The sequence below is a fragment of the Rhinolophus sinicus genome, chromosome 7, assembly GCF_057876585.1.
Source record: "Rhinolophus sinicus isolate RSI-liver-muscle chromosome 7, RSI-T2T, whole genome shotgun sequence".
Taxonomy (NCBI): Eukaryota; Metazoa; Chordata; class Mammalia; order Chiroptera; family Rhinolophidae; genus Rhinolophus; species Rhinolophus sinicus.
The window spans coordinates 45,134,961-45,148,399 of NC_142507.1; the positions used below are offsets into that span (position 1 = coordinate 45,134,961).

At 40.8% G+C, this 13,439-nt stretch overlaps 1 protein-coding gene and 1 pseudogene across 1 annotated transcript in view; one reads left to right on the forward strand and one right to left on the reverse strand.

The window, feature by feature from the left end:
* Nucleotides 1–1,098: 1,098 nt before the first annotated feature.
* The window catches only part of SLC16A1 (solute carrier family 16 member 1), a 36,017-nt gene continuing 23,676 nt past the window's right edge, over nt 1,099–13,439 (reverse strand). Inside the window, exons 4-5 of the mRNA XM_019730400.3 lie at nt 9,457–10,323; nt 1,099–6,710 (exon numbers count right to left, since the gene is read on the reverse strand). Of these exons, the coding sequence (XP_019585959.1) occupies nt 6,436–6,710; nt 9,457–10,323 (1,142 nt within the window). The 3' untranslated portion in view covers nt 1,099–6,435. The remainder of the gene's footprint in view (nt 6,711–9,456; nt 10,324–13,439) is intronic.
* On the forward strand, nt 12,190–12,483 carry LOC109446717 (large ribosomal subunit protein eL37-like; annotated as a pseudogene).

Consider the following 13,439-nt stretch of genomic DNA (forward strand, 5'->3'; position numbering starts at 1 on the left):
AGAATCAGCACGTGCAGATTGCCAGCACCCCAGGTGAGTTTTTAAATCCCAGCCCAGTTCCCCTCTTGGCTTAATGACTGCTGGGCACTTCCTCTTGGGACCGGGCCAGAGTAAGCTCAGGAAATGCAAACTTTTAATTCTGGAATCAGTAAAGCACATTAGGAAAAGAAATCCACAAGTGAAGAAACCATGTTATGAATTCCAAAGCCAAGGAAAAGCATTGTAAGATTGTGAATTGGTTGGGGATAGGACCGTTTTACTCATTTTGGTGCAGTGCCGTAGTGATGGGTCGTTAACCACCCTTCCAGATTACCCAGGATTCGGCCTCTTCCGCTCTTGTGTGTTTCCAACTCCCATCCACTGTACCCTTCAGCTCCAGCCACTGAACGGTCTGCAGTCTTGCTGTGCTCTTCTGACAGCAGGGGAGGTGGCCTGCTAGGATGAAGGCCCAGCTAAAGCGTTAGTATTTTTCATTATCTCCCTTCCCCCAGGATTTTGCAGGCATCAGATGATAGAATATACTCGAAGGGCCTCTGTAAACTCTCATGAGCTATACAAATACTACCAGCTCTTCTTTGTTCTTGATGATTTGACTGATACTTGCTATTCTGCATTGCAGAATATTCAAGCAGATTCAGCTTTGACTTTGAAAACTATTCTGTGCTCAATACACCACTACTATGCAGGCAACAGTATGCGGTGTCCTTTCACTTAATCCTCACAAGTTTTATTATATTTATTTCACCAGAGATTCAGAGAAATGAACTTGCTCAATGTATTCTGGCTCTTCTTAGGCCTTCCGGTGGGTTATGTGAAGTTCTTCCCAGCACTCACTACGTCTTCCCCGCTCGCCTAGAAGCTGTGGGTGCCGGGAACTGGGTTCTGTTCAGTTACATCCCGTCCAGCCAGCAGTCAGGCACGTGGAAGGTGCTCCGAACATTCGGTTTAGGTGAATGAACTAATGAGGGCTGATCTTACAGCCATTGCTTTATTGTGAAGACCGCTGTTTTCCTTATAACTTGCTGTTCACTGTCTGCCTTCCCCTGCCAGATTGTAAGATGCATGGTGTTAAAAAAAACCAAAATGCAACCACATAAATGTGAAGATCCAATGGGCTTTATTAAGGGATTCGTGAATCTGACAGCATCCCATGTAGCAACGGAAAGGGCGCTCAGATGAGTTGTACAAAATGGAAGGTTTTCTAAGCACAGAGGGTGGGAATGAACAGCTCAGAGTGGATTTCAGGCAAGGACACCTCTTAGGGGAAGACGGGTCTTATCAGGCAGCTTACCCCACAAACATTGATCAGGAAATTCCTGATTGGATTAAAATTCCACTTCTGGGAGAGGCCGAACCTGCAGTTAGGTTAGTTATTAAGTTTTGGTTTGGTGATGGGGCTTAACAAAAGCGACTCCAGTTTGGTTTGTCTGTGTTTTTTAACAATGGGAAGACATACTGAGTGTCTTTCTCAAAGCCCAGGAATAATGCTTAGGACGTAGGAAGGGCCAGGCAAATGCTTGTGGGTAAATAAACAAATGATTGCTGGGCAGACAAGCAAATACTCCTCCTGCATTTTGTGACGTCCATGTATTTTTTTCTGATATTGACTTCTGTTTAAGACAATGGTAACTGACTTGGGGAACTGCTGAACGCTCTGGCTTCCTAATTCCTAAGTTCAATATTCACTTGCAGCTGAATGATGAAATCCTAACTTGAGACCATTGTGCTCTGTGCTCTTCCACGTCACATTCATTTCCTTTTCATCAGACGCAGCTCTTGAAGCAGGAAAAAATAACCCACTTATAAATAATCATCAGCTTCACTTTCTCGAAAAGTCACCTCGAATTTTACTATGCTCACAAAATGATTAGCGTTATTTGTGTGTCCTTTTCATCCCGTGCACTATGCATATGTGTAGACACACATCATGGCAGTTTGTGTTCTGCTTTTTCATTTAACATTGTACCATGTTTATCTCTTAAGAACTGCATACCATCCATTTAAGTAGTTACTGATACACATTGTAGGATTTTTCAAATAAACGGATAATTTCAAAGACAGTCGTAATTTTCTGATATAAATTCCAAACGTGGAATTCTTAGGAAAAAGATGTGAACTCATGGTACTTGACAAAGATTATGAAATTGGTTTGCCAATGTTAAGCCCATTTATTCAGCCACCAACTGATGATAATTTATAATTTAAATCATGTTATCAATGGAGTAGGGAAAATAGAAACCTTACCAGTCTTTCAAGTTAAGGACATTACTAGGGAAAAAGAACGTTAGTCGCCATCAGTTACTAGTTATATTTGTTCTCGTTTAGACTCAGAGATATTGAGGGGGAAGTTTATCTGCTAGTCGGGCTTGTCTTTCCTGCGGAGGCCGTGTACGGAGGCCGTGTACGTTGGAGTAGAGAGAGGAAGGGCTTTGGGACTGCAGGAGCGGAACATATATGCACCACCCTTGTGAGTTGTTAGTTTCGTCCATTCATTTACCAAGAAACTATTGCATTTATAAGACGAAAGGAGGATCTGGTCAAAAAGGAAACTTTGATCATTCAGCTAATATTTTTCAAGAGTTATTCTCACACTATCCTCTCCAAGTAAGGCTCCATCTTGGAAATTAGAAGAGCTCATTTTCCCAAGTATTAATTTCTTTGATTTAAAAAAAAAAGTCAGATGCTTGCACTTATTAAGCCCTTGCTTCACAGGAGATGTCACTTATCAGCTAACCTTCATGACAACCCCCGGGAGGTTGGCGCTAATTATTAACACCTCACAGAAGAAGAAACCCTGATGCTTAGGGAGGTTGAGTAACTTGTTTGAGGTTCACACAGCCTGTTTGAACCGAGGCAGCCTCCATTGTTAAGCAGCCAGGAGCAGGCTGGTCGCTTCGCTCGCTATCCCAGCCTCCACTAGCAGGTCAGAGTAACGTCAGTAAAAAATAAGTAAATCAACTGCTGTTCCACTGAGATATTCTACCAATTACTCTGATTTGAATGCTTTTGTCACTATGGCCTCAGCTGAATGGAGGAAAGATGACTGGATCTAAAAATAAAGCTAGAACATTTGAGGAGCGATGTGCTTGAAACTCCCTTAGATGCTTCTCAACTCTGAAGCAACTTGGCTTAATTGCTCACTTTTGGGCAAGTCAGACAAGCTCGGGCTATCACTTCCTGTCAGGTATTGAAAGAATACCTATCATTAACCTCTTTCTTCATGTCTTCTAGGCAAGTGTCTGACCTGATTATTAAAACAAGCCATGTTGCAAAGATGGAAATTTACTGTTAACCCTTCCTCATCTTTCCAACCAAAAGGGGGGTGGGGGGAGGAGACACACCTGATTATTAAGTTTATCATACTGTGACCCATTTGCTAGGGAAGGTAAAACCCAGATATTTGGATTTTTCAGACAAACCAATACCCAGTTTATCAATCTGAAATTCAATACATTAAAACATTGGGTCATACAAAAATATTAAATGGCTTTTAACAATATTTTTCCTATTTAAAATACAGGATAAATATTGACATGTATCTCTATGGTACAAACATAAAATAGTAAGTTCAGGCAACCCAGGAATCCAGGTTATTCATCAATGTGATTAATTCAGGGATAAAATACCTCTCTGAATTGTCCATAATTTCCTCTAGCAAGTCAGGGTCGTCCTTTCCTGAATACTTTTTGTAGAAATTATTCATTTATCTTGGCTACTTAAGATAATTTCTCGGTAGACTTGAATATAACATGATAATAGTCTCATTTGGTACCAGGACCATTGGCAGTTTCTAGCCTATCCGTCCTTAAATGATTTTCCAGTTTTGACGTGGACTGTTTCCGCGTACACTCTTGAACCGTACACTCAAACCCTTTTGGGCACCAGAGCTGTTTACGAGCTGTATATGTTCTCTCTGTGGCTTACAGAGGGTGTGGGGTCGAGAAAAACAAAGATAGGCAAGTACTCTATGCATACGTTTTCCCAAAGCAGTCACCGAAACTGTGAACTGAAATAAAACTCAGTCCTCACATGGAGTAAGGGACAAGACTGGATTAGAAAGCCTAGGTGCTTCCATTGTAGAGCACAGCATGGCAACACAGAGGATTAGCTGATTGTTAAGGAGGAGATGGCAGAGTAGGCCCGTGTTGGGTTTTAGTGTTGGCTCTGTTACCAACATTGATCTTGAATAAATCCCTTATGCCTGTATCTTCAGTTGGACTGGGTGATAAAAGGTTTAGCTCCAGTTTTGAACCCTTGCTTCTGAATACAGCAACTTCGGAACCCTTCCTTCTAACAAGTGGTGGTTACTCTGCACCATAAACCCCTCACTTTACCAACAAGATTCAGTTAATGAACAAAGACCAAGCAAGGGATTATGTGTGGATGGAGCTCAACAATTGGGATGGGGGGAAACTAAGCCTACACATAGCTCCATTTAGTTCTTCTTTCCCATAATTCCTTATATTTCCTCACTGATGGTGATCGTCGTTTTTATAGAAGGGGAAAGAAGCACATAAAGGTTATGAACTCGGGTCCATGGAAAATGGCAGAGTCCAAACGGGAGCCAGCCTGCCAAGTCACAGCAGGCTTCTCCTGTAAATGCCTCGTCCATCTGCCATGACACTCAGGCATGGGAAGGGACTTTTCATTGTGTCCTTACGATTAACTGCTCTGGATGCTTTCAGAGAGGTTGTTTCAAAATTCCCCTCTTGCTTGCCTTAAAGAAGAGGAAAGGGGAAAAAAATCAATTTAAAATAAGTCATGTACACAAAGCCCAAAGCACATAAGCTGAATGATTAAATTTAATATTAGCAAAGGTCAAATTAAATCTTAATAATAAAAATGAACACAGTAATATTTTTCTCAAATAAAACATCTGGAGGAAGAAACATTTCTTCAAAAAAAAAAAAATTTTTATTTGGAAAAGCCAGCCTCTTACAAGGTTTTTAATCTATACTTTCACCCTGTCAATTACAATAATATTTTAAAATACATTGAATATATAATTCATTGACTGTCTATCATTACTCTGCCTCAATTTAAAAGATAGTAGGTAAAAAAATATTAGTTTTCATTCTGGTCCATCTTCCCTCCTATCCTTATACTAAATGCATTTCTCTACTTTTCAGGTTAAGTGAAAGGGGTCACAAAGTTTTTAGGTTTGTCTGGAGAGTAAGAATGTGTCCAATAATTCTAATTTTCTTCAAGACCTCTGGGGGAAAAAGAAAAGCAGTTTATTGAACTAAAAATACTTAGCAATTTCCCAATCTTATCCTTACAGGTTTGCCTGGGGCCAAATCTCTCTGGCTCTCTGTAATTAGCAAACATTAAAACAAAAACAAAAAACACAAATGAAAAAAACTAAACACACAAAGATTGAATATCTCACACAGCTCTAAGCTACACACAGATATAAATGGAACTTCTATGAATCAAAGGGGAAAAAAATTCAGGAAAAACAACAACAAAACCATTCCCAGTCTCACAGTTTAACTGAGGTTTTAGTAAAACCTAAGCTGAATTCAGCTGCTGTTTGAAATATGTCTGCATTTAATTAGATATGTTATCTTTACCAAGGAGGCACAAATACATAGTTTTGTATATTTTAATACTAACTTTTACACTGAAAAAAATAATACTAATTGACCTCAAAAGGGACAATGATCTATAACCACTCAAAATGTGTCTGTAAAAAGGGGTGCAAAAAATAGTAATTTAATGAAATCAACTCTCAAGAACTTAGCTTCTAATAACCATCCTAAGAAAAGATACCCGAGGGGTGTTGATGAGTACAACGTGTCTGGAACAGCCAAGATGTTTCCAAAATTTTATGCCTTAAGTTTCCTAAATATATAGCAAGCAGGCACATATGCCAGGCAACCATCGATGCAAGGGAAATATTTTAGTCAAGATTTCATAAAATCCCCAACTTTCAACCAATATTTCTATCCATAAATTGTTCAGTGATCATGTCTGACATTGTATTACAAATAACAGGGAAGCAAGATTAATATTAAATTTTAGATTTGCATCAAACAAATTATTTTTCCTTGTAACGGAACACTTAAAATAGATGAATTCAGCAGAATGGTTTAAAAAGTTAAGGCTCCCTAAAGATTCTAAAGACTAAAACTTAAGGCACATATTACAATCTTCATGACACTGTTAAAAGCTAAGATTAAAAAAAAAAAAAATACCCGACTTCCTTTCCTCACTCTTTGTCAACCACTCCGTCTCCAAAGGATATGGTATTTTTAATTGAGGCTACTGGTAAGGAGTGAAACAAAAATTCCATCGAGGAACACCTGGGAGGATTTCCACACAAATGTCCAGTATTCGCATTGAGCACCACTGGGAGACAGATCACAGGCCAGCAGAACATTTTCAGATAGCGTGGGTCGCAAGCTGCTCCGTTTACCCTTTGGCCCTACGTGTTCAGACTGGACTCTCCGCCTCCTTGGGGCCTCCTGCTAAGCCGCTCTGCTCTGGAGCGTCGGCTGCGTACGTAACTTCTTTTGGCTTCTCAAAATCTACACTGGTCTCCTCCTCTTTACTTTCTTTTTTCTGCTGCCTCTCTGCTTTCTGTTCTTTTTCCACAAGTCGATAGTTGATGCCCATGCCGATAAAGAGATAGATTCCCGCGACAATGAGGACCCCGCCGCAGGCCCAGTACGTGTACTTGTAGTCTCCGTACATGTCATTGAGACGACCTGGAAAACCATCAAAACAGTTATGTGCATAAAGATAAACAAGGAGAGCCTTTTCCAAATAAAGCTGAAGGATCCACTCAGAAAGATACCAACCGAATCCTCCAATAGCCCACAAATGACAATTAGTTTTAAAAGGAACTGCTAAAAATGACCTGATTTTTTGTTTATGGTGTCATACTTGATTTTGGATGGCCTTGCATATTGTTATTTTCAGCAACTTGAAAATAATGAAATCTTGGCAAATTTGAATTGGGAAAATACCTAGAGATCACCTATAATCAATTTTCTCAATACACAGTGGAAAAAAATTGTTTCTCGAAAGACGTGTAGGAGTCTTGCCCGAGGTCACAGAGCTAATTCCAGTCTTCCAGGCCCGTGCTCGTTCTCTGACATCAGCATTTTCCAAAGAGCGATCCTGTGAACACTCATTTAGGCTAAAAAGTTACCAACAGCAGTCAATTCCTGGGATCCATTCTGAGTGCTTAATCCTCACAACAGGCAGATTCTATCATTCCCATTGTATATTGCAGAAACCTTAAGTGACTTGTCCAAGGTCACACAGCTAGTAAGTGACAAGCTAATATAGTAGTATATAGTATGTATAATATAAAAAGTGAAATAGCATATGGATAGTTTATGAAATATGTATAAGATAATAATAGCAAGTGAACTAGGTTGACTTTGAACCCAGAAAGCCTGACTTGGAAGCCTGTGCCGTAACCACTGTGCTACTGGAAGCTCCCTAATGTTTCCAAAGTCAGATTATCTTGGGAAATGGCGTATCTTCTATTAAAGACTTTATGAGATCTGGTAATAAACTTATATCTTGGTGTTTCCAAACTGCTTTCGTCAGGCCATGAAATCCTTGTTAAAGCAATCTATTAGCATGTCATCGAATTGTATCTCAAGGAATAAACTCTGGACAACCCTATTCTACACCTACGAAGGACTTAATATAACCAATTCAAATATGAGTCCATATGGTTTTCTAACTCGGGGCATCATTCACTCAGCAGTCTTGACTGAGCCTCTACATACACGAGACTGGGTCTGCTAGGCCCTGAGAAGGGTGAGCAAAAGAGATAATAGCTACAGATTAGTGGAAAAGAGGGATGGTAGTCAAATAATTACATCAACTGTGATGCGTGCTACGAGGAAGGTTTGAAGGCAGAAAACAGGGGTTTGTGGCAAGTAAGTAGGGTCAGGAAGGCTTCTCTTAACAGGTAAGCTTAAGACTTACAGGAGGCTAGGAATTCTCTGGGAGAAAGGGGGTGGGGAAAGGATCCAGGCAGAGCACAGCAGGTGCAGAGGCAGGTGGTGGGAGGAGGGCCAGGCTGCTGGAGCAGAGAGCACAAGGTGAGCATCAAGAAATGGGGGGACACAGGGGCTGGCCCAGTGGCTCGGGCGGTTGGAGCTCCATGCTCCTAACTCCGAAGGCTGCCGGTTCGATTCCCGCATGGGCTGGTGGGCTCTCAACCACAAGGTTGCCAGTTCGACTCCCACAAGGGAGGGTGGGCTGTGCCCCCTGCAACTAGAAAACAGCAACTGGACCTGGAGCTGAGCTGCGCCCTCTACACCTAAGACTGAAAGGACAACTTGACTTGGAAAAAAGGCCTGGAGGTGCACACTGTTCCCCAATAAAGTCCTGTTCCCCTTCCCCAATAAAATCTTTAAAAATAAAAAAAAAGAAAGAAAGAAATGGGGGGACACAAAGGTCACTGCAGGCCACATTGGGGAATTTGATCTTCAGCCTAAGAACAATGGGCAGCAGCTGGGAGTTCTAATCAGCTGAGTAACAGATTACATTTGCAAGGATAAACAGATTGAAGGTGGCTAGAGTGGATACAGGTAGACCAGTTAGGAGGCTACTGGAGCAGCCCAGATAGGAGATAGGAACTATGGATAAGGAGGTATTGTGATGGAGAAAGTGGTAGATTGGAAAGAGATTTAGGAAGTGAAAACTGACAGGGCTTGGCAACTCATTTGGGTATCAAATGAGGAAGAGAGCATTATCAAAAGTCAGTTGTAGGTCCTTTATGTATCTTCACTCACATCCTAAATCATACTTTCAAAAGTATGAGTCACATCCAGAAGGAGAGCTAAGTTATTTTTTTCACTATGTATTATCTATTGAGCTATTAATTTAAAAGATTTAAGAACTAGTTCCCAAATTATATACTCACTTACTAGCTGTGTGATTTAAGGCAAATTATTTCACCTTTGAAAGCCTCTATTTCTTCACATATAAGGTGAGAACTCTAAGAGTCCCTCCCTGCCTCAGATTTGTGAGATATAAGACGATACAGAAAATGGTTAGGACGGTCCCTGGTACACTAGGAGCTTACATGGTAGCCATTATTATTACTACTACTACTTTAATTATTACTACTAAAATAAACTCCATTATTAACATGCCAATTACCACCAGTGCTTTAGAGGTGGGGTCTATTTTACATGTTTTTGTACAATAAGCATATAAGTTTTACAAAGAGAAAACATTTTAAGAAATAATGCCATTAGTAAAAAATTATTTCCCCCGTCAGCTTGATGGTTCAATTTAATTCAGTTCTGTATTTGAGCAATTATGCTGTGGCAAGCATTGTGTCAGCACTGAGGGTAGAGAAATGAGAAAGACTTGCTCTCTACCATCAAGAAGCTCACCGGTCTCTGTTTTCTATCACCTTCCCAATCTTCGAAGCCTGTTTTATGTTAACCGAAGCATGGATGGGAGACATACTATACATACCTAAAAGTGGTGGTCCCAGGAGGACAGGACAGCATTCCACAATGGTCACCAATCCCACAGCACTGGAGAACTTCTGGGGTCCAACGAGGTCCATCAGTGTTTCAAACAATACCGAGCTGAGCCACCCAAATGCAAACCCGAAGAATCCCGCATAAATACAGAACTCAGTATAGCTGGACGACAAAGGTGCTAGCAGGTGACACACTCCATTTGCAATAACAGCGGCAGCAAAGAAATACTGAACTCGAGGTCTTATCCACTTTGTGTTGGCTACAAGTCCCATAGAAGGTCTGGCTACCATGTCAACAAAAGCCAGAATGGAAAGAAGGAAGGCAGACTTCTCACTAGAGTAATGCCGACTCTTGCCGTAACTACTAAGAAAGACCAAAGGAGCAAATAATCCAAAAAACATGATCACGTTTCCAGAGAGGTATAGCAAAAAGCCTCTGTGAGTGAACAGGGACAAGTCCAGAAATTTATTAATTGTTTGGAAGACTGATGGTTTCTCCTCTCTGCGGTTTCCTCCGATGAGATCTGTACTTGCATCACCTGCCACTATTTTTGCATCAGATTTTCCAGCTTCCTGAAGGGTCTGTTTAGACTTGTATTTCTCTGTACTGGTTGCTGGAGGCCCTATCGGTCGCATCAGAGCTCCGGCCACGCAGCAGTTGAGTAGGAACGCCCCGAGGATTAGGAAGCTTCCTCTCCAGCCGTAGATACCGAAGAAAGCCTGATTGAGGGGGGCGAGGGTAGAGAGGAACACAGGGCTGCCTGCCATGGCCAATCCATTTGCCAGCGGCCGTTTCTTGTAGAAGTACTTGCCAATCATGGTCAGAGCTGGATTCAAGTTGAAGGCAAGACCAAGACCTGGGAGGAGGGGAAAGAACCAAATACTGTCATAAATGTCAAATCTCTAAAACCACTTAACCGGACAAAGTAAAATAAAGGTATAAATAATGGAAAGGAGACACAAATCCCCATTATTAGAGGACAAATTGTATAGGGGTGTAAAGTGTGAGCTCTACAAACCAGACCAGTGAGTTCAAACACCAGCATCACACTGGCTGTGTGATGTCAGACACGCTGACCTGCCTGCTTCGTGAAATGGGCCCACAGCACTGCTGTGCGTAAAGCCCTTAGAGCAGTGCCTGGCATGTAGTAAACACTCAATACATATCAGGCATTTTTATTGTTATTTATAGTATTTAAAGGTAAATAACTGCCTATTTTTCAAATCTCCAAAATCGCCTTCTATGGATCACTATAATCATAGACGAGCATTCAGTAGACAATCATCAAATAGAGGAAAAATGGTTTTACAACAGAAAATGCAACACAGAATTTTCCTTTTACAATAGTACGAAAAACTAAAAAGTGTACAATTTATAATGACTACAATTGTGTACCTTTCCTGAAGGGTTGGAGAATTAAAATTGACATGCACACACGTTTTTGGATAATAAAACACGTTGACAAGATGTCAGTTCTCCCCAAATGAATGCACTAATTTAATGTGATTCCAATGAAACTGTCAGGGCATTTCACTGTGGAGATGAGGTAGAACGGCTAAAACATACTTAGAGAACACATGGAGTGGACCAGGAAGTTTGTGGTGGTGCAGGAGGAGTGGGACTAACCATAACGGATACTTAAATGGACTTACAAATAAAAGCTGCTACTATTAGAATAGTGTGGCTCTGACTCAGGAATATGGAAATCTACATGGATCAGTGGAAGTGGACAGAAAGTGCAGGAACATACCTGAAATATATATAATCGTTTAATGTAAGATAAAAGTGACATTTTAAATTACTGAAGGGAAAAAAAGGAAGAAAAGAAAAAAAGAAAAATTACTATAGAAAGAATTATTCAATAAATAGCGCTAGTATAATCAAATAACTTCTAGATGTTCTCCCTGGCCCCCTCTGCCTCCCTGCCATTTATGTTTAAGCTATTCACAGAGGCTTCAACCGATAAACCAGAGCTGTCACACCCCTATTTCAAACCTAAGGGCTTTCTATTCATAACCTTTACCCTGGCCCTTGCCTCGCTCCCTGACCTCATACCAGACCATCCTCCCCCGCACTAAGCCTGCTGCCGGGTACGGCTTCCTCCCCCTCGCTTTTCACAGCTAGTTGCCTGTTGTTGCTCAGATCTCTGTTAAGATCTTCTCTTCAGTGAGCCCTCACCTTCACTGACCACTCAGTCCTTCCCCGTCAGAATACGGTTCTGAGGCTTTGTCTAGTATTTATCACAACCTGATATTTTTCTTATTTATTCATATATTTGAGCAATACTAGCTGTCTCCTCCCATGAAAGAGTGTGCCTTTGCCCAATGTGTCACTCTGTCCTCACAGCACCTAGAACAGTGCCTGACGTGACATGCTTGTTGCTCAATAAATATTTGAAGAATGAATAAAAGAGCAAATAAACTAGCCACGTGGGAACAGAGTTATAGTTCTTTCTTCACATTTTATGTCAAATGTTTTCATCCATCCAGAAGTTTTAAATATAAAAAAAGCGTATTTTAAAAAGCAGGCAAATGTTTTCATAATCTTGGAGTGGAGAACACCTTTCTAAGAATAACATAAAAGAAATCATAGACTGAGAATTTTGAATACCTGAAAATTGTAGACACTTAAAGAGGGAACAAAGTGGGAAAATGGTAAATTTTTAAAAATTTTCTCAAAATTTAACAGCAAAAGATTTGTTCAGCTCTTTGGTCTCGGCCAGATGATGAAGGGAACGTCATCATTCGGAAAGTGTCGCAATAAGACGCACCAGTTATGCCGCAGCTGTGGCTCTAACGCCTACCACCTTCAGAAGTCTACTTGTGGCAAATGTGGCTAGCGTGCCACGCAGAAGAGAAAGCACCATTGGAGTGCTAAGGCTACAAGACGAAACGCCATCGGGACTGGTCGGACGAGGCACCTACAAATTGTAGACTGCAGATTCGGGCATGGATTCCGTGAAGGAACAACACCTAAACCCAAGAGGGCAGCTGCTGCAGCATCCAGTTCCTCTTAAGAATTTCAATGATTAGTTGTGCAATACATATTTTGATTCAAAAAAAAAAAAAATTTGTTGAGAACTGATATTTGTACATCCATGTTCACTGCAGCATTACTCACAATACCTAGAGGGTGGAAGCAATTCAAGTGTCCATCAGCAGATGAATGGATAAATACAATATGGTGTACACAGAGGGTACCAAAAAAATGTGTACACGTTTTAAGAAAGGAAAAAACTATTAATTGTAATACTCACTATATACCAATAACAAAAGATGAATACAAGTCACGTTTGACTTCTGCAATTACAAGAGGTGCTCAAAGTGGTTACTATCAGCATCCAGACACTTCTGACGAAGGTGAACTGCATGAGCAGATAATATCTCTTATAATGTGTATACATTTTTTTGGCACCCCCGGTAAGTATAATGGAATATTATGTAGCCTTAAAAAGTACGGACATTCTGACACATACTACAACATGGATGAACGTTGAAAACATTATGCTGGGGGCAGCAGGTTAAGTTGGTTAGAGCGCGGTGCTCTTAACGACAAGGTTGCCGGTTTGATCCCCACATGGGCCACTGTGAGTTGCGCCCTCCACAACTAGATTGAAACAACTACTTGGAGCTGATGGGTCCTGGAAAAACACACTTAAATACAAAGTTAAAAACAAAACAAAACAACATTATGCTAAGTGAATTAGCCAGTCACAAAAAGACAAAAGCTGCATGATTCTACCTATGTGAGGTACTTGTCATATTCATAGAGACAGACAGTAGGAGGGTGTTTGCCTGGGCTGTGGGGGATGGGAGGAGGGGGAGTTATTACGTAGTGGGTACAGAGTTTCAGTTTTGCAAGATGAAGTGTCCTAGGGAAAAAAAAGTGTTCCAGAGATGGATAGTGGTGATATTTGCACAACAATGTGAGTATACGTAACACCACTGAACTGAACACGTAAAAATGTTTAAC